This window comes from Oncorhynchus mykiss, chromosome 9 (assembly GCF_013265735.2).
Source record: "Oncorhynchus mykiss isolate Arlee chromosome 9, USDA_OmykA_1.1, whole genome shotgun sequence".
Taxonomy (NCBI): domain Eukaryota; kingdom Metazoa; phylum Chordata; class Actinopteri; order Salmoniformes; family Salmonidae; genus Oncorhynchus; species Oncorhynchus mykiss.
Window position 1 is genome coordinate 73,812,742 of NC_048573.1, and position 21,837 is coordinate 73,834,578.

The following is a 21,837-nucleotide window of genomic DNA, read 5'->3' on the forward strand; positions in this document are numbered from 1 at the left end:
TATATATATATATATGTGTATATATATATATATATGTATATATATATATATATATATATGTGTATATATATATGTGTATATATATATATATATATGTGTATATATATATATATATATATATATGTGTATATATATATATATATATATATATATATATATATATGTGTATATATATATATATATATATATATATATATATATATATATATATATGTGTATATATATATATATATATATATATATATATATATATATATATATATATATATATGTGTATATATATATATATATATATATATATATATATATATATATATATATATATATATATATATATATATATATATATATATATATTTAACCTTTATTTAACTAGGCAAGTCAGTTAAGAACAAATTCTTATTTTCAATGACGGCCTAGGAACAGTGGGTTAACTTCTTGCTCCTACTTGAGACGCAGATGTCTCAAGTAGACACCTGGAAATGCAAATGCGCTACGCTAAATGCTAAATGTACTCGTTAAAACTCAAACCTTAATCAAAATTCACATGCAGGGTATTGAATTAAAGCTACACTCGTTGTGAACCTAGCCAACAAGTCAGATTTTTAAAATGCTTTTCGGCGAAAGCATGAGAAGCTATTATCTGATAGCATGCAACACCTCAAAATGCCTGAATGCGACGTAAACAAAGACTTTGCTTATCCGGCGCTACACAAAACGCAGAAATAAAATATAAAACATTCATTACCTTTGACGAGCTTCTTTCTTGGCACTCCTATATGCCCCATAAACATCACTATTGGGTCTTTTTTTCGTTTAAATCGGTCCATATATACCCAAAATAGCTTTCTATGGAAGCTGTGTCATTCAGAAAAAAACATCGTTTTTAAACGCTGCGTCATTTTTTAAAATTAAAAAAGTTGACGATAAACTTTCACAAAACACTTCGAAATACTTTTGTAATCCAACTTTAGGTATTAGTAAACGTTTATAATCTATCAAAATGATTACAGGGCGATGTATATTCAATAGCTCCTCGTCTTCAAATCAATGGCTGCCAATGTGCACATTCAAAACATCCTGGTGGAGACCGGAAGAAACGGAATCCAGTTAGTTGGATTTACCAAGAAAAAACTCAATTGAAAATGACGACAATGGCGACATCGTGTGGAATCTGTAGGAATTGCATGCAGGTCGATAATACATTTTTAACAACCCATGAAAGTGACGCATGGAAATAATTTGTAGCTTTCAGAGAGCAGTTTTTCTTGCGCTTTTCGATGAAACACACGATCTGTTAAAGTCACAGCCGTGATTTAACCAGTTTTAGAAACTTCAGAGTGTTTTCTATCTACACATACTAATCATATGCATATACTATATTCCTGGCATGAGTAGCAGGACGCTGAAAAGTTGCGCGATTTTTAACAGAATGTTCGAAAAAGGAGGGGGTAGACGACAGATTTGTACCTTGTCAGCTCGGGGATTTGAACTTGCAACCTTTCGGTTACTAGTCCAACACTCTACACACACATATATACACAGTGGTGGTTAATGGGTCAGACAGACAGCTGGTCAATGGGTCAGACAGACAGGTGGTCAATGGGTCAGACAGACAGGTGGTCAATGGGTCAGACAGACAGGTGGTCTATTGGACAGACAGACAGGTGGTCAATGGGTCAGACAGACAGGTGGTCAATGGGTCAGACAGACAGGTGGTCTATTGGACAGACAGACAGGTGGTCAATGGGTCAGACAGACAGCTGGTCAATGGGTCAGACAGACAGCTGGTCAATGGGTCAGACAGACAGGTGGTCAATGGGTCAGACAGACAGGTGATCAATGGGTCAGACAGACAGGTGATCAATGGGTCAGACAGACAGGTGATCAATGGGTCAGACAGACAGGTGGTCTATTGGGACAGACAGGCCTGTATTAGGAGAAAAACGGACCATGCATGTTATCTGTCCTGGAATGGCTGTTACCAGATAGACATTATGCAGGCTAGAGGCTGCGACTATGTGTTTATACAGGACTTCATTCATTTGGCTCTGGAGACAGACAGCCTGGGAAGAGAGGGGGGATAGAGCAGAGGTCAGAGGACAGTCAACACACAGTCCTGGCCCCACCCCCAAAACACAGTCCGGGCCCCACCCCCAACACACAGTCCGGGCCCCACCCCCAACACACAGTCCGGGCCCCACCCCCAACACACAGTCCTAGCTGGTCATGCAACTTTTACAGTGTGACATCATCGTGCTGTAGGGAGTGGTTTGTTTCAGTTCCTCGTTATAAGCCTAGCTAAGACCATTTTCAGATGTGAAAGTTTCACAAGACAGAACAACAACCGTTTCCTCTGGCCCCCTTAGACTGATGATGTCATTCAGATTCCAGCGTAGGGCTTGTTCTCACAGAGCAGCCTCTGCTGTGGTCTGTGTGTTCATCTCTGTCTCACCTGTCTTGTATGAGCAACAACATATTTCATTTTACCAGGCAGGTCAATTAAGAACAAATTTGTTATTTACAAAAACAGCTTGCTATGGCTACTAGCCCTCTGTCTACCCTTGAAGAGTGAACGTTAAGCTACTAGCATCGACAGTCTCAATAAGCATGAAGCTACTAGCATCGACAGTGTGTGACAAGCAAAGGTAATGTATGGAACACGGTTCAGGCCAGGGTAATGTATGGAACACGGTTCAGGCCAGGGTAATGTATGGAACACGGTTCAGGCCAGGGTAATGTATGGAACACGGTTCAGGCCAGGGTAATGTATGGAACACGGTTCAGGCCAGGGTAATGTATGGAACACGGTTCAGGCCAGGGTAATGTATGGAACACGGTTCAGGCCAGGGTAATGTATGGAGCACGGTTCAGGCCAGGGTAATGTATGGAACACGGTTCAGACCAGGGTAATGTATGGAACACGGTTCAGACCAGGGTAATGTATGGAACACGGTTCAGACCAGGGTAATGTATGGAACACGGTTCAGGCCAGGGTAATGTATGGAACACGGTTCAGGCCAGGGTAATGTATGGAACACGGTTCAGGCCAGGGTAATGTATGGAACACGGTTCAGGCCAGGGTAATGTATGGAACACGGTTCAGGCCAGGGTAATGTATGGAACACGGTTCAGACCAGGGTAATGTATGGAACACGGTTTAGACCAGGGTAATGTATGGAACACGGTTTAGACCAGGGTAATGTATGGAACACAGTTCAGGCCAGGGTAATGTATGGAACACGGTTCAGGCCAGAGTAACTTGCTGAATTGAATTAACCCCAAGCCTGCTGCGTTTGTTGTCGCTGTTCTAACATAGTGAGATTGACATCATGTTTTGTGTGTGTGTGTGTGTGTGTGTGTGTGTGTGTGTGTGTGTGTGTGTGTGTGTGTGTGTGTGTGTTGACTCTATACATGCAGGTTAACAACCACACTGTGACCCAGTTGGTTGACTAGCAACATACAGCAAACGTTCAATCGAGTTTAGAAATTAACATTAAAAGAAAAATAAATCACTATTTTAGGGAAAAAAAAAGCCCTTAAAATAATCTTTGCAAGGTAAAGAAGAAAATACTATTTCTGAACTTAATTAGGAATATATTTTACTGAATGAAGAGAGCCAACAACTACAGGTTAAACTCACATAAAGCATACCACTTAATGGTTACTAAACATCTAACAGCCCTCACATAAAGGGTACTACTAAATGGTTACTAAACATCTAACAGCCCTCACATAAAGGGTACTACTAAATGGTTACTAAACATCTAACAGCCCTCACATAAAGGGTACTACTAAATGGTTACTAAACATCTAACAGCCCTCACATAAAGCATACCACTTAATGGTTACTAAACATCTAACAGCCCTCACATAAAGCATACCACTTAATGGTTACTAAACCTCTAACAGCCCTCACATAAAGCATACCACTTAATGGTTACTAAACATCTAACAGCCCTCACATAAAGCATACCACTTAATGGTTACTAAACCTGGTAAACAGCCCTCACATAAAGGGTACTACTAAATGGTTACTAAACCTGGTAAACAGCCCTCACATAAAGGGTACTACTAAATGGTTACTAAACCTGGTAAACAGCCCTCACATAAAGGGTACTACTAAATGGTTACTAAACATCTAACAGCCCTCACATAAAGGGTACTACTAAATGGTTACTAAACATCTAACAGCCCTCACATAAAGCATACCACTTAATGGTTACTAAACATCTAACAGCCCTCACATAAAGGGTACTACTAAATGGTTACTAAACCTGGTAAACAGCCCTCACATAAAGCATACCACTTAATGGTTACTAAACATCTAACAGCCCTCACATAAAGGGTACTACTTAATGGTTACTAAACATCTAACAGCCCTCACATAAAGGGTACTACTAAATATCTAACAGCCCTCACATAAAGGGTACTACTAAATGGTTACTAAACATCTAACAGCCCTCACATAAAGGGTACTACTTAATGGTTACTAAACATCTAACAGCCCTCACATAAAGGGTACTACTAAATGGTTACTAAACATCTAACAGCCCTCACATAAAGCATACCACTTAATGGTTACTAAACATCTAACAGCCCTCACATAAAGGGTACTACTAAATGGTTACTAAACATCTAACAGCCCTCACATAAAGGGTACTACTTAATGGTTACTAAACCTGGTAAACAGCCCTCACATAAAGGGTACTACTAAATGGTTACTAAACATCTAACAGCCCTCACATAAAGCATACCACTTAATGGTTACTAAACATCTAACAGCCCTCACATAAAGGGTACTACTAAATGGTTACTAAACATCTAACAGCCCTCACATAAAGGGTACTACTTAATGGTTACTAAACCTGGTAAACAGCCCTCACATAAAGGGTACTACTAAATGGTTACTAAACATCTAACAGCCCTCACATAAAGGGTACTACTAAATGGTTACTAAACCTCTAACAGCCCTCACATAAAGGGTACTACTAAATGGTTACTAAACATCTAACAGCCCTCACATAAAGCATACCACTTAATGGTTACTAAACATCTAACAGCCCTCACATAAAGGGTACTACTAAATGGTTACTAAACATCTAACAGCCCTCACATAAAGGGTACTACTAAATGGTTACTAAACATCTAACAGCCCTCACATAAAGCATACCACTTAATGGTTACTAAACCTGGTAAACAGCCCTCACATAAAGGGTACTACTAAATGGTTACTAAACCTGGTAAACAGCCCTCACATAAAGGGTACTACTTAATGGTTACTAAACATCTAACAGCCCTCACATAAAGGGTACTACTTAATGGTTACTAAACCTGGTAAACAGCCCTCACATAAAGGGTACTACTAAATGGTTACTAAACATCTAACAGCCCTCACATAAAGGGTACTACTTAATGGTTACTAAACCTGGTAAACAGCCCTCACATAAAGGGTACTGCTTAATGGTTACTAAACATCTAACAGCCCTCACATAAAGGGTACTGCTTAATGGTTACTAAACCTGGTAAACAGCCCTCACATAAAGGGTACTACTAAATGGTTACTAAACATCTAACAGCCCTCACATAAAGGGTACTACTTAATGGTTACTAAACCTGGTAAACAGCCCTCACATAAAGCATACCACTTAATGGTTACTAAACATCTAACAGCCCTCACATAAAGGGTACTACTAAATGGTTACTAAACATCTAACAGCCCTCACATAAAGGGTACTACTTAATGGTTACTAAACCTGGTAAACAGCCCTCACATAAAGGGTACTACTAAATGGTTACTAAACATCTAACAGCCCTCACATAAAGGGTACTACTTAATGGTTACTAAACCTGGTAAACAGCCCTCACATAAAGGGTACTACTAAATGGTTACTAAACATCTAACAGCCCTCACATAAAGGGTACTACTAAATGGTTACTAAACATCTAACAGCCCTCACATAAAGGGTACTACTAAATGGTTACTAAACATCTAACAGCCCTCACATAAAGGGTACTACTAAATGGTTACTAAACCTGGTAAACAGCCCTCACATAAAGGGTACTACTAAATGGTTACTAAACATCTAACAGCCCTCACATAAAGGGTACTACTAAATGGTTACTAAACCTGGTAAACAGCCCTCACATAAAGCATACCACTTAATGGTTACTAAACCTGGTAAACAGCCCTCACATAAAGCATACCACTTAATGGTTACTAAACATCTAACAGCCCTCACATAAAGGGTACTACTAAATGGTTACTAAACCTGGTAAACAGCCCTCACATAAAGGGTACTACTAAATGGTTACTAAACATCTAACAGCTCTCACATAAAGGGTACTACTAAATGGTTACTAAACATCTAACAGCCCTCACATAAAGGGTACTACTAAATGGTTACTAAACATCTAACAGCCCTCACATAAAGGGTACTACTAAATGGTTACTAAACATCTAACAGCCCTCACATAAAGGGTACTACTAAATGGTTACTAAACATCTAACAGCCCTCACATAAAGCATACCACTTAATGGTTACTAAACCTGGTAAACAGCCCTCACATAAAGGGTACTACTAAATGGTTACTAAACATCTAACAGCCCTCACATAAAGCATACCACTTAATGGTTACTAAACATCTAACAGCCCTCACATAAAGGGTACTACTAAATGGTTACTAAACATCTAACAGCCCTCACATAAAGGGTACTACTAAATGGTTACTAAACCTGGTAAACATCTAACAGCCCTCACATAAAGCATACCACTTAATGGTTACTAAACATCTAACAGCCCTCACATAAAGCATACCACTTAATGGTTACTAAACATCTAACAGCCCTCACATAAAGCATACCACTTAATGGTTACTAAACATCTAACAGCCCTCACATAAAGGGTACTACTAAATGGTTACTAAACATCTAACAGCCCTCACATAAAGGGTACTACTAAATGGTTACTAAACATCTAACAGCCCTCACATAAAGGGTACTACTAAATGGTTACTAAACCTGGTAAACAGCCCTCACATAAAGGGTACTACTAAATGGTTACTAAACATCTAACAGCCCTCACATAAAGGGTACTACTAAATGGTTACTAAACCTGGTAAACAGCCCTCACATAAAGCATACCACTTAATGGTTACTAAACATCTAACAGCCCTCACATAAAGGGTATTACTTAATGGTTACTAAACATCTAACAGCCCTCACATAAAGGGTACTACTAAATGGTTACTAAACATCTAACAGCCCTCACATAAAGGGTACTACTAAATGGTTACTAAACATCTAACAGCCCTCACATAAAGGGTACTACTAAATGGTTACTAAACCTGGTAAACAGCCCTCACATAAAGGGTACTACTAAATGGTTACTAAACCTGGTAAACAGCCCTCACATAAAGCATACCACTTAATGGTTACTAAACATCTAACAGCCCTCACATAAAGGGTACTACTAAATGGTTACTAAACATCTAACAGCCCTCACATAAAGGGTACTACTAAATGGTTACTAAACCTCTAACAGCCCTCACATAAAGCATACCACTTAATGGTTACTAAACATCTAACAGCCCTCACATAAAGGGTACTACTAAATGGTTACTAAACCTGGTAAACAGCCCTCACATAAAGCATACCACTTAATGGTTACTAAACATCTAACAGCCCTCACATAAAGGGTACTACTAAATGGTTACTAAACATCTAACAGCCCTCACATAAAGGGTACTACTTAATGGTTACTAAACATCTAACAGCCCTCACATAAAGGGTACTACTGAATGGTTACTAAACCTGGTAAACAGCCCTCACATAAAGGGTACTACTAAATGGTTACTAAACCTGGTAAACAGCCCTCACATAAAGGGTACTACTAAATGGTTACTAAACATCTAACAGCCCTCACATAAAGGGTACTACTAAATGGTTACTAAACCTGGTAAACAGCCCTCACATAAAGGGTACTACTAAATGGTTACTAAACATCTAACAGCCCTCACATAAAGGGTACTACTAAATGGTTACTAAACATCTAACAGCCCTCACATAAAGGGTACTACTAAATGGTTACTAAACCTGGTAAACAGCCCTCACATAAAGGGTACTACTAAATGGTTACTAAACATCTAACAGCCCTCACATAAAGCATACCACTTAATGGTTACTAAACATCTAACAGCCCTCACATAAAGGGTACTACTAAATGGTTACTAAACATCTAACAGCCCTCACATAAAGGGTACTACTAAATGGTTACTAAACATCTAACAGCCCTCACATAAAGGGTACTACTAAATGGTTACTAAACCTGGTAAACAGCCCTCACATAAAGGGTACTACTAAATGGTTACTAAACATCTAACAGCCCTCACATAAAGGGTACTACTAAATGGTTACTAAACCTGGTAAACAGCCCTCACATAAAGGGTACTACTAAATGGTTACTAAACCTGGTAAACAGCCCTCACATAAAGGGTACTACTTAATGGTTACTAAACATCTAACAGCCCTCACATAAAGCATACCACTTAATGGTTACTAAACCTCTAACAGCCCTCACATAAAGGGTACTACTAAATGGTTACTAAACATCTAACAGCCCTCACATAAAGCATACCACTTAATGGTTACTAAACATCTAACAGCCCTCACATAAAGGGTACTACTTAATGGTTACTAAACATCTAACAGCCCTCACATAAAGCATACCACTTAATGGTTACTAAACATCTAACAGCCCTCACATAAAGGGTACTACTTAATGGTTACTAAACCTCTAACAGCCCTCACATAAAGGGTACTACTAAATGGTTACTAAACATCTAACAGCCCTCACATAAAGGGTACTACTAAATGGTTACTAAACATCTAACAGCCCTCACATAAAGGGTACTACTAAATGGTTACTAAACCTGGTAAACAGCCCTCACATAAAGGGTACTACTAAATGGTTACTAAACCTGGTAAACAGCCCTCACATAAAGCATACCACTTAATGGTTACTAAACATCTAACAGCCCTCACATAAAGGGTACTACTAAATGGTTACTAAACATCTAACAGCCCTCACATAAAGGGTACTACTAAATGGTTACTAAACCTCTAACAGCCCTCACATAAAGCATACCACTTAATGGTTACTAAACATCTAACAGCCCTCACATAAAGGGTACTACTAAATGGTTACTAAACCTGGTAAACAGCCCTCACATAAAGCATACCACTTAATGGTTACTAAACATCTAACAGCCCTCACATAAAGGGTACTACTAAATGGTTACTAAACATCTAACAGCCCTCACATAAAGGGTACTACTGAATGGTTACTAAACCTGGTAAACAGCCCTCACATAAAGGGTACTACTAAATGGTTACTAAACCTGGTAAACAGCCCTCACATAAAGGGTACTGCTTAATGGTTACTAAACATCTAACAGCCCTCACATAAAGGGTACTACTAAATGGTTACTAAACCTGGTAAACAGCCCTCACATAAAGGGTACTACTAAATGGTTACTAAACATCTAACAGCCCTCACATAAAGGGTACTACTAAATGGTTACTAAACATCTAACAGCCCTCACATAAAGGGTACTACTAAATGGTTACTAAACCTGGTAAACAGCCCTCACATAAAGGGTACTACTAAATGGTTACTAAACATCTAACAGCCCTCACATAAAGCATACCACTTAATGGTTACTAAACATCTAACAGCCCTCACATAAAGGGTACTACTAAATGGTTACTAAACATCTAACAGCCCTCACATAAAGGGTACTACTAAATGGTTACTAAACATCTAACAGCCCTCACATAAAGGGTACTACTAAATGGTTACTAAACCTGGTAAACAGCCCTCACATAAAGGGTACTACTAAATGGTTACTAAACATCTAACAGCCCTCACATAAAGGGTACTACTAAATGGTTACTAAACCTGGTAAACAGCCCTCACATAAAGGGTACTACTAAATGGTTACTAAACCTGGTAAACATCTAACAGCCCTCACATAAAGGGTACTACTAAATGGTTACTAAACCTGGTAAACAGCCCTCACATAAAGGGTACTACTAAATGGTTACTAAACCTGGTAAACAGCCCTCACATAAAGGGTACTACTAAATGGTTACTAAACATCTAACAGCCCTCACATAAAGGGTACTACTAAATGGTTACTAAACATCTAACAGCCCTCACATAAAGCATACCACTTAATGGTTACTAAACATCTAACAGCCCTCACATAAAGGGTACTACTAAATGGTTACTAAACCTGGTAAACAGCCCTCACATAAAGCATACCACTTAATGGTTACTAAACATCTAACAGCCCTCACATAAAGCATACCACTTAATGGTTACTAAACATCTAACAGCCCTCACATAAAGGGTACTACTAAATGGTTACTAAACCTGGTAAACAGCCCTCACATAAAGGGTACTACTAAATGGTTACTAAACATCTAACAGCCCTCACATAAAGGGTACTACTAAATGGTTACTAAACATCTAACAGCCCTCACATAAAGGGTACTACTAAATGGTTACTAAACATCTAACAGCCCTCACATAAAGGGTACTACTAAATGGTTACTAAACCTGGTAAACAGCCCTCACATAAAGGGTACTACTAAATGGTTACTAAACCTGGTAAACAGCCCACACATAAAGGGTACTGCTTAATGGTTACTAAACATCTAACAGCCCTCACATAAAGCATACCACTTAATGGTTACTAAACATCTAACAGCCCTCACATAAAGCATACCACTTAATGGTTACTAAACATCTAACAGCCCTCACATAAAGGGTACTACTAAATGGTTACTAAACATCTAACAGCCCTCACATAAAGGGTACTACTAAATGGTTACTAAACATCTAACAGCCCTCACATAAAGGGTACTACTAAATGGTTACTAAACCTGGTAAACAGCCCTCACATAAAGCATACCACTTAATGGTTACTAAACATCTAACAGCCCTCACATAAAGGGTACTACTAAATGGTTACTAAACATCTAACAGCCCTCACATAAAGGGTACTACTAAATGGTTACTAAACATCTAACAGCCCTCACATAAAGGGTACTACTAAATGGTTACTAAACCTGGTAAACAGCCCTCACATAAAGCATACCACTTAATGGTTACTAAACATCTAACAGCCCTCACATAAAGGGTACTACTAAATGGTTACTAAACATCTAACAGCCCTCACATAAAGCATACCACTTAATGGTTACTAAACATCTAACAGCCCTCACATAAAGGGTACTACTAAATGGTTACTAAACCTGGTAAACAGCCCTCACATAAAGCATACCACTTAATGGTTACTAAACATCTAACAGCCCTCACATAAAGGGTACTACTAAATGGTTACTAAACCTGGTAAACAGCCCTCACATAAAGGGTACTACTAAATGGTTACTAAACATCTAACAGCCCTCACATAAAGGGTACTACTAAATGGTTACTAAACATCTAACAGCCCTCACATAAAGGGTACTACTGAATGGTTACTAAACCTGGTAAACAGCCCTCACATAAAGGGTACTACTAAATGGTTACTAAACCTGGTAAACAGCCCTCACATAAAGGGTACTGCTTAATGGTTACTAAACATCTAACAGCCCTCACATAAAGGGTACTACTAAATGGTTACTAAACCTGGTAAACAGCCCTCACATAAAGGGTACTACTAAATGGTTACTAAACATCTAACAGCCCTCACATAAAGGGTACTACTAAATGGTTACTAAACATCTAACAGCCCTCACATAAAGGGTACTACTAAATGGTTACTAAACCTGGTAAACAGCCCTCACATAAAGGGTACTACTAAATGGTTACTAAACATCTAACAGCCCTCACATAAAGGGTACTACTAAATGGTTACTAAACCTGGTAAACAGCCCTCACATAAAGGGTACTACTAAATGGTTACTAAACATCTAACAGCCCTCACATAAAGGGTACTACTAAATGGTTACTAAACATCTAACAGCCCTCACATAAAGGGTACTACTAAATGGTTACTAAACCTGGTAAACAGCCCTCACATAAAGGGTACTACTAAATGGTTACTAAACATCTAACAGCCCTCACATAAAGGGTACTACTAAATGGTTACTAAACCTGGTAAACAGCCCTCACATAAAGGGTACTACTAAATGGTTACTAAACCTGGTAAACATCTAACAGCCCTCACATAAAGGGTACTACTAAATGGTTACTAAACCTGGTAAACAGCCCTCACATAAAGGGTACTACTAAATGGTTACTAAACCTGGTAAACAGCCCTCACATAAAGGGTACTACTAAATGGTTACTAAACATCTAACAGCCCTCACATAAAGGGTACTACTAAATGGTTACTAAACATCTAACAGCCCTCACATAAAGCATACCACTTAATGGTTACTAAACATCTAACAGCCCTCACATAAAGGGTACTACTAAATGGTTACTAAACCTGGTAAACAGCCCTCACATAAAGCATACCACTTAATGGTTACTAAACATCTAACAGCCCTCACATAAAGCATACCACTTAATGGTTACTAAACATCTAACAGCCCTCACATAAAGGGTACTACTAAATGGTTACTAAACCTGGTAAACAGCCCTCACATAAAGGGTACTACTAAATGGTTACTAAACATCTAACAGCCCTCACATAAAGGGTACTACTAAATGGTTACTAAACATCTAACAGCCCTCACATAAAGGGTACTACTAAATGGTTACTAAACATCTAACAGCCCTCACATAAAGGGTACTACTAAATGGTTACTAAACCTGGTAAACAGCCCTCACATAAAGGGTACTACTAAATGGTTACTAAACCTGGTAAACAGCCCACACATAAAGGGTACTGCTTAATGGTTACTAAACATCTAACAGCCCTCACATAAAGCATACCACTTAATGGTTACTAAACATCTAACAGCCCTCACATAAAGCATACCACTTAATGGTTACTAAACATCTAACAGCCCTCACATAAAGGGTACTACTAAATGGTTACTAAACATCTAACAGCCCTCACATAAAGGGTACTACTAAATGGTTACTAAACATCTAACAGCCCTCACATAAAGGGTACTACTAAATGGTTACTAAACCTGGTAAACAGCCCTCACATAAAGCATACCACTTAATGGTTACTAAACATCTAACAGCCCTCACATAAAGGGTACTACTAAATGGTTACTAAACATCTAACAGCCCTCACATAAAGGGTACTACTAAATGGTTACTAAACATCTAACAGCCCTCACATAAAGGGTACTACTAAATGGTTACTAAACCTGGTAAACAGCCCTCACATAAAGCATACCACTTAATGGTTACTAAACATCTAACAGCCCTCACATAAAGGGTACTACTAAATGGTTACTAAACATCTAACAGCCCTCACATAAAGCATACCACTTAATGGTTACTAAACATCTAACAGCCCTCACATAAAGGGTACTACTAAATGGTTACTAAACCTGGTAAACAGCCCTCACATAAAGCATACCACTTAATGGTTACTAAACATCTAACAGCCCTCACATAAAGGGTACTACTAAATGGTTACTAAACCTGGTAAACAGCCCTCACATAAAGGGTACTACTAAATGGTTACTAAACATCTAACAGCCCTCACATAAAGGGTACTACTAAATGGTTACTAAACATCTAACAGCCCTCACATAAAGGGTACTACTAAATGGTTACTAAACCTGGTAAACAGCCCTCACATAAAGCATACCACTTAATGGTTACTAAACATCTAACAGCCCTCACATAAAGGGTACTACTAAATGGTTACTAAACCTGGTAAACAGCCCTCACATAAAGGGTACTGCTTAATGGTTACTAAACATCTAACAGCCCTCACATAAAGGGTACTACTAAATGGTTACTAAACCTGGTAAACAGCCCTCACATAAAGGGTACCACTTAATGGTTACTAAACCTGGTAAACAGCCCTCACATAAAGGGTACTGCTTAATGGTTACTAAACATCTAACAGCCCTCACATAAAGCTTACCACTTAATGGTTACTAAACCTGGTAAACATCGAACAGCCCTCACATAAAGCATACCACTTAATGGTTACTAAACCTGGTAAACATCTAACAGCCCTCACATAAAGCATACCACTTAATGGTTACTAAACCTGGTAAACATCTAACAGCCCTCACATAACAAATACACGTCCAACCAGTTATAATTTTAATACGACAAGATACAAAACACATTAGAAACAACCATGAGATTAATTACAATTTTAAAATCTATGAAAATCTATACGAATTAGAATTACACAACAGTGGGACTGACCCGACCATGCCTTCCTAGACTCCACTATCCTGAAGGAGCTATTAGCAGACAAAAAAAAAAATTAAATCACTAAAAACAGAGATCGCCCAAAAATAAATACTAGTCAGTTAAAACATTTGCATGGTGAAAAGCACCAGGAATGGACGGCTTTTCTATAAAATTATATTCAACATTTTGGGACAAAGTAACGTCCCGTACTTACCCAAATGACAACACAAGTCACTCAATTCAGTACTTCCTAGTTCCATGTATCAAACCGTTATTTCAGTTATATATATATATATATATATTTTTTTTTAAATCGTGAAAATCTGGAGAGTCCCCTGCTGGTTACAGACCCATAAATTGAATAAAATTGCAACAATAAAATCATAACAAAAAAGTTCATATGCAACAGAATGGAAAAAGTTCTTCAAGACTTGATACATATTAATCCAAACACGGTTTATTAAAACTAGACACTTAGAAACAAATTCAAGAACATGTTTCAATTTAATACAATATGCTAAAAAAAAATCAAAACAAGATCTAGATGTATCAATAATGGCTGTTGATGACGAAAAGGCTCATGACTGTCTTGATTGGTGTTTTTCCTATTAAAAAACTTTGAAAGTTTTCCAAATGAAATAATAAAACGCAATTCAAATATGATATAAAAATATCCTAAAGCAACAATATCCAAAAATGGTACGTTATCTGATAAAATTGCGTTAGAAAGAGGCACAAGACACAGATGTCCTCATTCCACTCCCTCCTATTTGCACTGGCAACTGAACCGCTTGCAGAAAGAATTAAGACAGGACCCTTAAAACGTAACAGGTATGCAATATGATATGTGTTTTGGTGTATTTTTGGACCATTTTCAATGACGTTTACTCGTCGACATTCATTGAGAAAGAAAAATTGTCCAAAATACATCAAAACACATATTGCAAACAATCTATCCTACCTAACGGTGATGCAGTGAGACAAGTCACCTGACAAAACCCTTGCACGGAAAGTCTAAAGTTGGCCCATTATAAAAGACCCCACAAACTGTAGACTCCACCAAACATTTCCGCCTCAACGTCTAGATGGGTGTATGAGTAGGCTGCCATAAACGTTGCTATGCTAATCACACACTACAAGTAGTAACTTGTGCCTATTTTAAAACGAACAGGCAATCCACCACAGTCCCCCCCCCCCCCCTTTGTGGCATAGACAGCCAGCATCCCAAATGGCACCCTGTTCCCTTCATAGGGCACTACTTTTAACCAGAGAACCCTATGTCAAAGTAGTGCACTACTTTTAACCAGAGAACCCTATGTCAAAGTAGTGCACTACTTTTAACCAGAGAACCCTATGTCAAAGTAGTGCACTACTTTTAACCAGAGAACCCTATGTCAAAGTAGTGCACAGTCTAGGGAATAGGGTGCCGTATGGTACGTATTACAGGCTATCCAAATACAGTAGCGTTGTGTGGAGAAAACTGCAGTTGAGTGACTGGTAACTTGTCCTGCTTGGGCAGATCCAGTACATGAGTAGTGCTAAAACAGGGGTACCAACCCATGATGTAAACACACAGTGTGTGCCTGTCGTATCACAAATCATCCACTGCTCTGTACACTAGCTATACACAGTAGGCTACAGTAGAAGTCTTTGTGAGTGAGTGTGTGTGTGTGTGTGTGTGTGTGTGTGTGTGTGTGTGTGTGTGTGTGTGTGTGTGTGTGTGTGTGGACAGAGGAAACTGCAGTTGACTTGGTTGTTTATTTTGGGGAAGTAATTGACCAATAATACACCTTTTGGTCAACGAAATTGAAATACAAGTAGCCTATAGTGTATTGTCCAATCACAGCAAGGCTTCTTTGAGTAGTGTTTTCACACTTGGTTCCTTTCAGAGAATGTTTGTGAATTCAGTGCGGTTTGCTTTATTTTTTTGTGCAGAGCACCCACAACGAAGGAACTCAGACCCCTCAAAAGAGGCCCCGAAGTGAACCAAACAGACCATCTAAAGAGGTTCCTTTTTTTAGGGCAATGTGAACATAACGCTCTCCAGGTTCCCTTGTGATTCCCGCACCATACACTAGACTACTGTTATAACCCCTCACACTAGACTACTGTTATAACCCCTCACACTAGACTACTGTTATAACCCCTCACACTAGACTACTGTTATAACCCCTAGACTACAGTTATAACCCCTCACACTAGACTACTGTTATAACCCCTAGACTACAGTTATAACCCCTCACACTAGACTACTGTTATAACCCCTCACACTAGACTACTGTTATAACCCCTCACACTAGACTACTGTTATAACCCCTCACACTAGACTACTGTCATAACCCCTCACACTAGACTACAGTTATAACCCCTCACACTAGACTACTGTTATAACCCCTCACACTAGACTACAGTTATAACCCCTCACACTAGACTACAGTTATAACCCCTCACACTAGACTACTGTTATAACCCCTCACACTAGACTACAGTTATAACCCCTCACACTAGACTACTGTTATAACCCCTCACACTAGACTACAGTTATAACCCCTCACACTAGACTACAGTTATAACCCCTCACACTGGACTACTGTTATAACCCCTCACACTAGACTACAGTTATAACCCCTCACACTAGACTACAGTTATAACCCCTCACACTAGACTACAGTTATAACCCCTCACACTAGACTACAGTTATAACCCCTCACACTAGACTACTGTTATAACCCCTCACACTAGACTACTGTTATAACCCCTCACACTAGACTACAGTTATAACCCCTCACACTAGACTACAGTTATAACCCCTCACACTAGACTACTGTTATAACCCCTCACACTAGACTACAGTTATAACCCCTCACACTAGACTACAGTTATAACCCCTCACACTAGACTACTGTTATAACCCCTCACACTAGACTACAGTTATAACCCCTCACACTAGACTACTGTTATAACCCCTCACACTAGACTACAGTTATAACCCCTCACACTAGACTACAGTTATAACCCCTCACACTAGACTACTGGTATAACCCCTCACACTAGACTACAGTTATAACCCCTCACACTAGACTACAGTTATAACCCCTCACACTAGACTACTGTTATAACCCCTCACACTAGACTACAGTTATAACCCCTCACACTAGACTACAGTTATAACCCCTCACACTAGACTACAGTTATAACCCCTCACACTAGACTACTGTTATAACCCCCTGTTATAACCCCTCACACTAGACTACTGTTATAACCCCTCACACTAGACTACAGTTATAACCCCTCACACTAGACTACTGTTATAACCCCTCACACTAGACTACTGTTATAACCCCTCACACTAGACTACTGTTATAACCCCTCACACTAGACTACAGTTATAACCCCTCACACTGATGCCACAATAGAGAGAAGACGAAGAAAACGCTGTGTTTTTGGATATTGATTAGCGATTGTCAAGGATGCAGATAAATTCCAGCAGTTTTTTTTGTTCAGATTATTTGTTTGCAAGTTGTGATCTATAGGCTAAGAGAGCTTCGTAAGGTGTTTATATAGTGTGAGAAGACAACAGAGATTTTGTACCATATTATAAACTATGTGGTTCGAACCCTGCATGCTGATTGGCTGACAGCTGTGGTATATCAGACCGTATACCACGGATATGACAAAACATATATATATTTTTAGTGCTCTAATTACATTGGTAAACAGTTTATAATAGCAATAAGGCACCTCAGGGGGTTTGTGGTATATGGCCAATATACAACGGCTAAGGGCTGTATCCAGGCACTCCGCGTTGCGTCGTGCTTAAGAAGAACAGCCCTTAGCTGTGGTATATCGGCCATATACCACATCCCCCTCATGTCATATTGGTTAATTATAGGGGAAGTAGCCTATGCTGGGTGTACAATTCTCTATTTCTGTGCAGTTATTCTTCTGCTATTTATTCTGTTACCAATAATATGTACACGTTAATAGTATCTTTTGTTTACAATTATTGTCTCATCTTTTAACTGAATGCAATCTTTTAGCTTCCGAAATATAAGTATATATCTATCAGTGTGATGACAACATTCTGATGGAATGGCTTGTCCTGCACATGGTAAAACCCCCAGAATGCATTGAGTGAATGTCGGGAAAAGATCTTGGTACCTTTCTATACAAAACAATGTGAATGAAAACGGGACTCGGACCACAAAACAGATGAAGTGATCTGGCAAAAGGGTTGAGTCCTCATTCAAAAGGGAACGGAGCTCTTTTGACTTTAAAAAGAGGACTTAGAGAGAACGCCAGGGTGCAAAGCTGTCATCAAGGCAAAGGGTGGCTACATTGAAGAATCAGTTCATTTAAAGAGGATTATACGGTGCCTTCAAAAAGTATTCAGATCCCTTGACTTTTTCCACATTTTGTTACGTTGCAGCCTTTTTCTAAAACAGATTCAATAAAACAATTATCAGCAGCAATCTACACACAATAACCCATAATGACAAAGCAAAAACAGGCTTAGAAATGTTATATATATATATATATATATATATATAAAAACAGAAATACCTCATTCACATAAGTATTCAGAAGCTTTGCTATGAGACTGTAAATGGAGCTCAGGTGCATCCTATTTCCATTGATCTTCCTTGAGATGTTTCTACAACTTGGAGTCCACCTGTGGTAAATTCTATTGATTGGACATGATTTGGAAAGGCACACACCTGTCTATATAAAGGTCCCACAGTTGACAGTGCATCTCAGAGCAAAAACCAAGCCAGGACGTTGAAGTAATTGTCCTTAGAGCACCGAGACAGAATTGTGTCGAGGCACAGATCTGGGGAAGGGTACCAGAAACCAAAACATTTCTCCAGCATTGAAGGCCCCCAAGATCCCAGTCCATCATTCTGAAATGGAAGAAATTTGGAAAATACCAAGACTCTTCCTAGAACTGGCAACCCGGCCAAACTGAGCAATCGAGGGAGAAGGGCCTTGGTCAGGGAAGTGACCAAGAACCCAATGGTCACTCTGACAGAGTTCCTGAGTTCCTCTGTGGAAATGTGAGAACCTTCCAGAAGGACAACCATCTCTGCAGCACTCCATCAATCAGGCCTTTATGGTAGAGTGGCCAGACGGAAGCCACTCCTCAGTAAAAGGCACATGACAGCCCGCTTGGAGTTTGCCAAAAAGCACCCAGACCATGAGAAACAAGATTCTATGGTGTGATGAAACCAAGATTGTACTCTTTGGTCTGAATGCCAAGCGTCATGTCTGGAGGAAACCTGGCACCATCCCTACGGTGAAGCATGGTGGTGGCAGCATCATCATGCTGTGGGGATGTTTTTCAGAGGCAGGGACTGGGAGACTAGTCAGGATCGAGGGAAAGATAAACAGAGAAAAGTACAGAGAGATCCTTGATGAAAACCAGCTCCAGAGCACTCAGGACCTCACAGTGGGGCGAAGGTTCACCTTCCAATAGGACAACGACCCTCAGGACACAGCCAAGACAACGTATGAGTGGCTTCGGACAAGTGTCTGAATGTCCTTGAGTGGCCCAGCTAGAGCCTGGACTTGAATCCGATCAAACAACTCTGGAGAGAACTGAAAATTGCTGTGCAGCAACACTCCCCAAACAACTTGACAGAGCTTGAGAGGATCTGCAGAGAAGAATGGGAGAAACTCTCCAAATACAGGTGTGTCAAGTTTGTAGCGTCATATCCAAGAAGACTTTGAGGCTGTAATCACTGACAACGATGCTTCAACAAAGTACTGAGTAAAAGGGTCTGAATACTTATGTAAATGTGATCAGTTATATATATATATATATATACACACATTTGCAAAACAATTCTAAAAAACCTGTTTTTGTTTTGTCATTATCATTGATTGAGGGGGAAAAACGACTTGATCAATTTTAGAATAAGGCTGTAAAGTAACACAATGTGGAAAACGTCAAGGGGAGTGAAAACACTAATTTACCTGGTTCATATAATAGCAAAGTATTACAGCAAGTCGGGATGAGACAATGTCTGTGTAAAACGACACATTCAGTCCAGTCTAACTGAACTTAGTAAAATGGTCTGTCTAGCTGCTTGTTAGGTGCCTCTCTCTCTACAAAGTAGCCAGTCGAGAGAATATATCATGTAAACAACGGATGGTTGTTGTGTGGTTAAAATGAAACATTGTATCGTGTATCAACGCTACAACGTATCAAGACTCACAAACGTGGGTACAGTTGAAATGACAAGCCGATGGATACAGACAGGAAGGACTGAGGTGTCCTTACAAACGATCCCAGATACACAGCACAAAAAACCTCTGCCTCCAGGACGCGAATTACAAGGCACTAAACTCACCTCCGTCCCGGTTCCGAAGTCACCGAATTACAACTCTGGACCGACAGCAACGTGGAGGACTTCCGCCGTCCGAGAGGAGTAGGAAGGAGACCCGAGGGAGAGAGGAGGTTTCCCTGCGAGGAAAACGATCCTCCTCGCCTCTCCAGAAATACCTCCGTTGTCCCATCATTGAACGAGTCCGAAGGCAGAACGAGGATAGGCGGGACAGTGATAACTCCGAGTCCCGGAACGGCGCAAACGTTCCCAACGGTCCCGCAGCTCACAGACGTTGGTAGGTTAGTGAAGGTCCCATAGCTAGACACGGTTAACATCCCGGCCACTGTCGCCCCGATATCGCCCCCCAGCAACTCGCTGTCTCGGTTTCCATGGTATGTCTGTTGTACTGGCCGTCCATCTAGTGAAATGTTACTAAGGAAAAAGAGAGCTGCTTGTCTCCGCCGCGTATCTCTACTTTTCCTCCGGTGTTGTTTCTGCGGGTTGGTAGTGTTGTTAACGGCAGCGTTGTTAACGGTAGTGCAGGCGGCAGCCGCCATTCTCTAATGAGGAAGTATCTCACGGCGTTCCACTCGCGCAACAGGACCTGTCCACGCCCCCTGTGCTTTCTATTGGACGAGAGGGCCTAATCTAAATAACATTAAAACAGATGGACGGTGGAGAAAGCTGAGGTCGGGCTCGATTCGATTTTTTTTTAAAGGTTTTAAATTGATTTATTTATTTTTTTTCCTGAACGCCCTAAGTCAAAAACATTCTAACAATTTGAGAAAATATCAATTTATTAGACTTCAGATGGACACGAATAATGAACGGCAGCTCAGTAGTCTATTAGGCTATTACAGTACATTTCACAATACAACCTATTTTCTCAATAATACTCAATAACTCTATAATAGTATTGTGTTATTAACAATAAGGACACATTTATTTTTGACGTTTATAATTTTCAGTTAGCAAAGACCGCTGAGACATCTGTGACAGATATTAGGCTACATTAGTAGATGAGGTATAATGATGACCAGTGAATAAATAATCCTCAAAATCCCCTGCTGATGATTTTCTGCAATGATACGTTGTCCTCTGACAACACACACACACACACACACACACACACACACACACACACACACACACACACACAC

General features: G+C 39.6%; 1 protein-coding gene across 1 annotated transcript in view; it reads right to left on the minus strand.

Annotated features, from left to right (window-relative positions):
• LOC110531283 (CDK5 and ABL1 enzyme substrate 2) overlaps positions 1 to 21,270 on the minus strand; it is a 64,714-nt gene extending 43,444 nt beyond the window's left edge. Inside the window, exon 1 of the mRNA XM_036989000.1 lies at positions 20,702 to 21,270. Within this exon, the coding sequence (XP_036844895.1) occupies positions 20,702 to 21,234 (533 nt within the window). The 5' untranslated portion in view covers positions 21,235 to 21,270. The remainder of the gene's footprint in view (positions 1 to 20,701) is intronic.
• Positions 21,271 to 21,837: the final 567 nt, after the last annotated feature.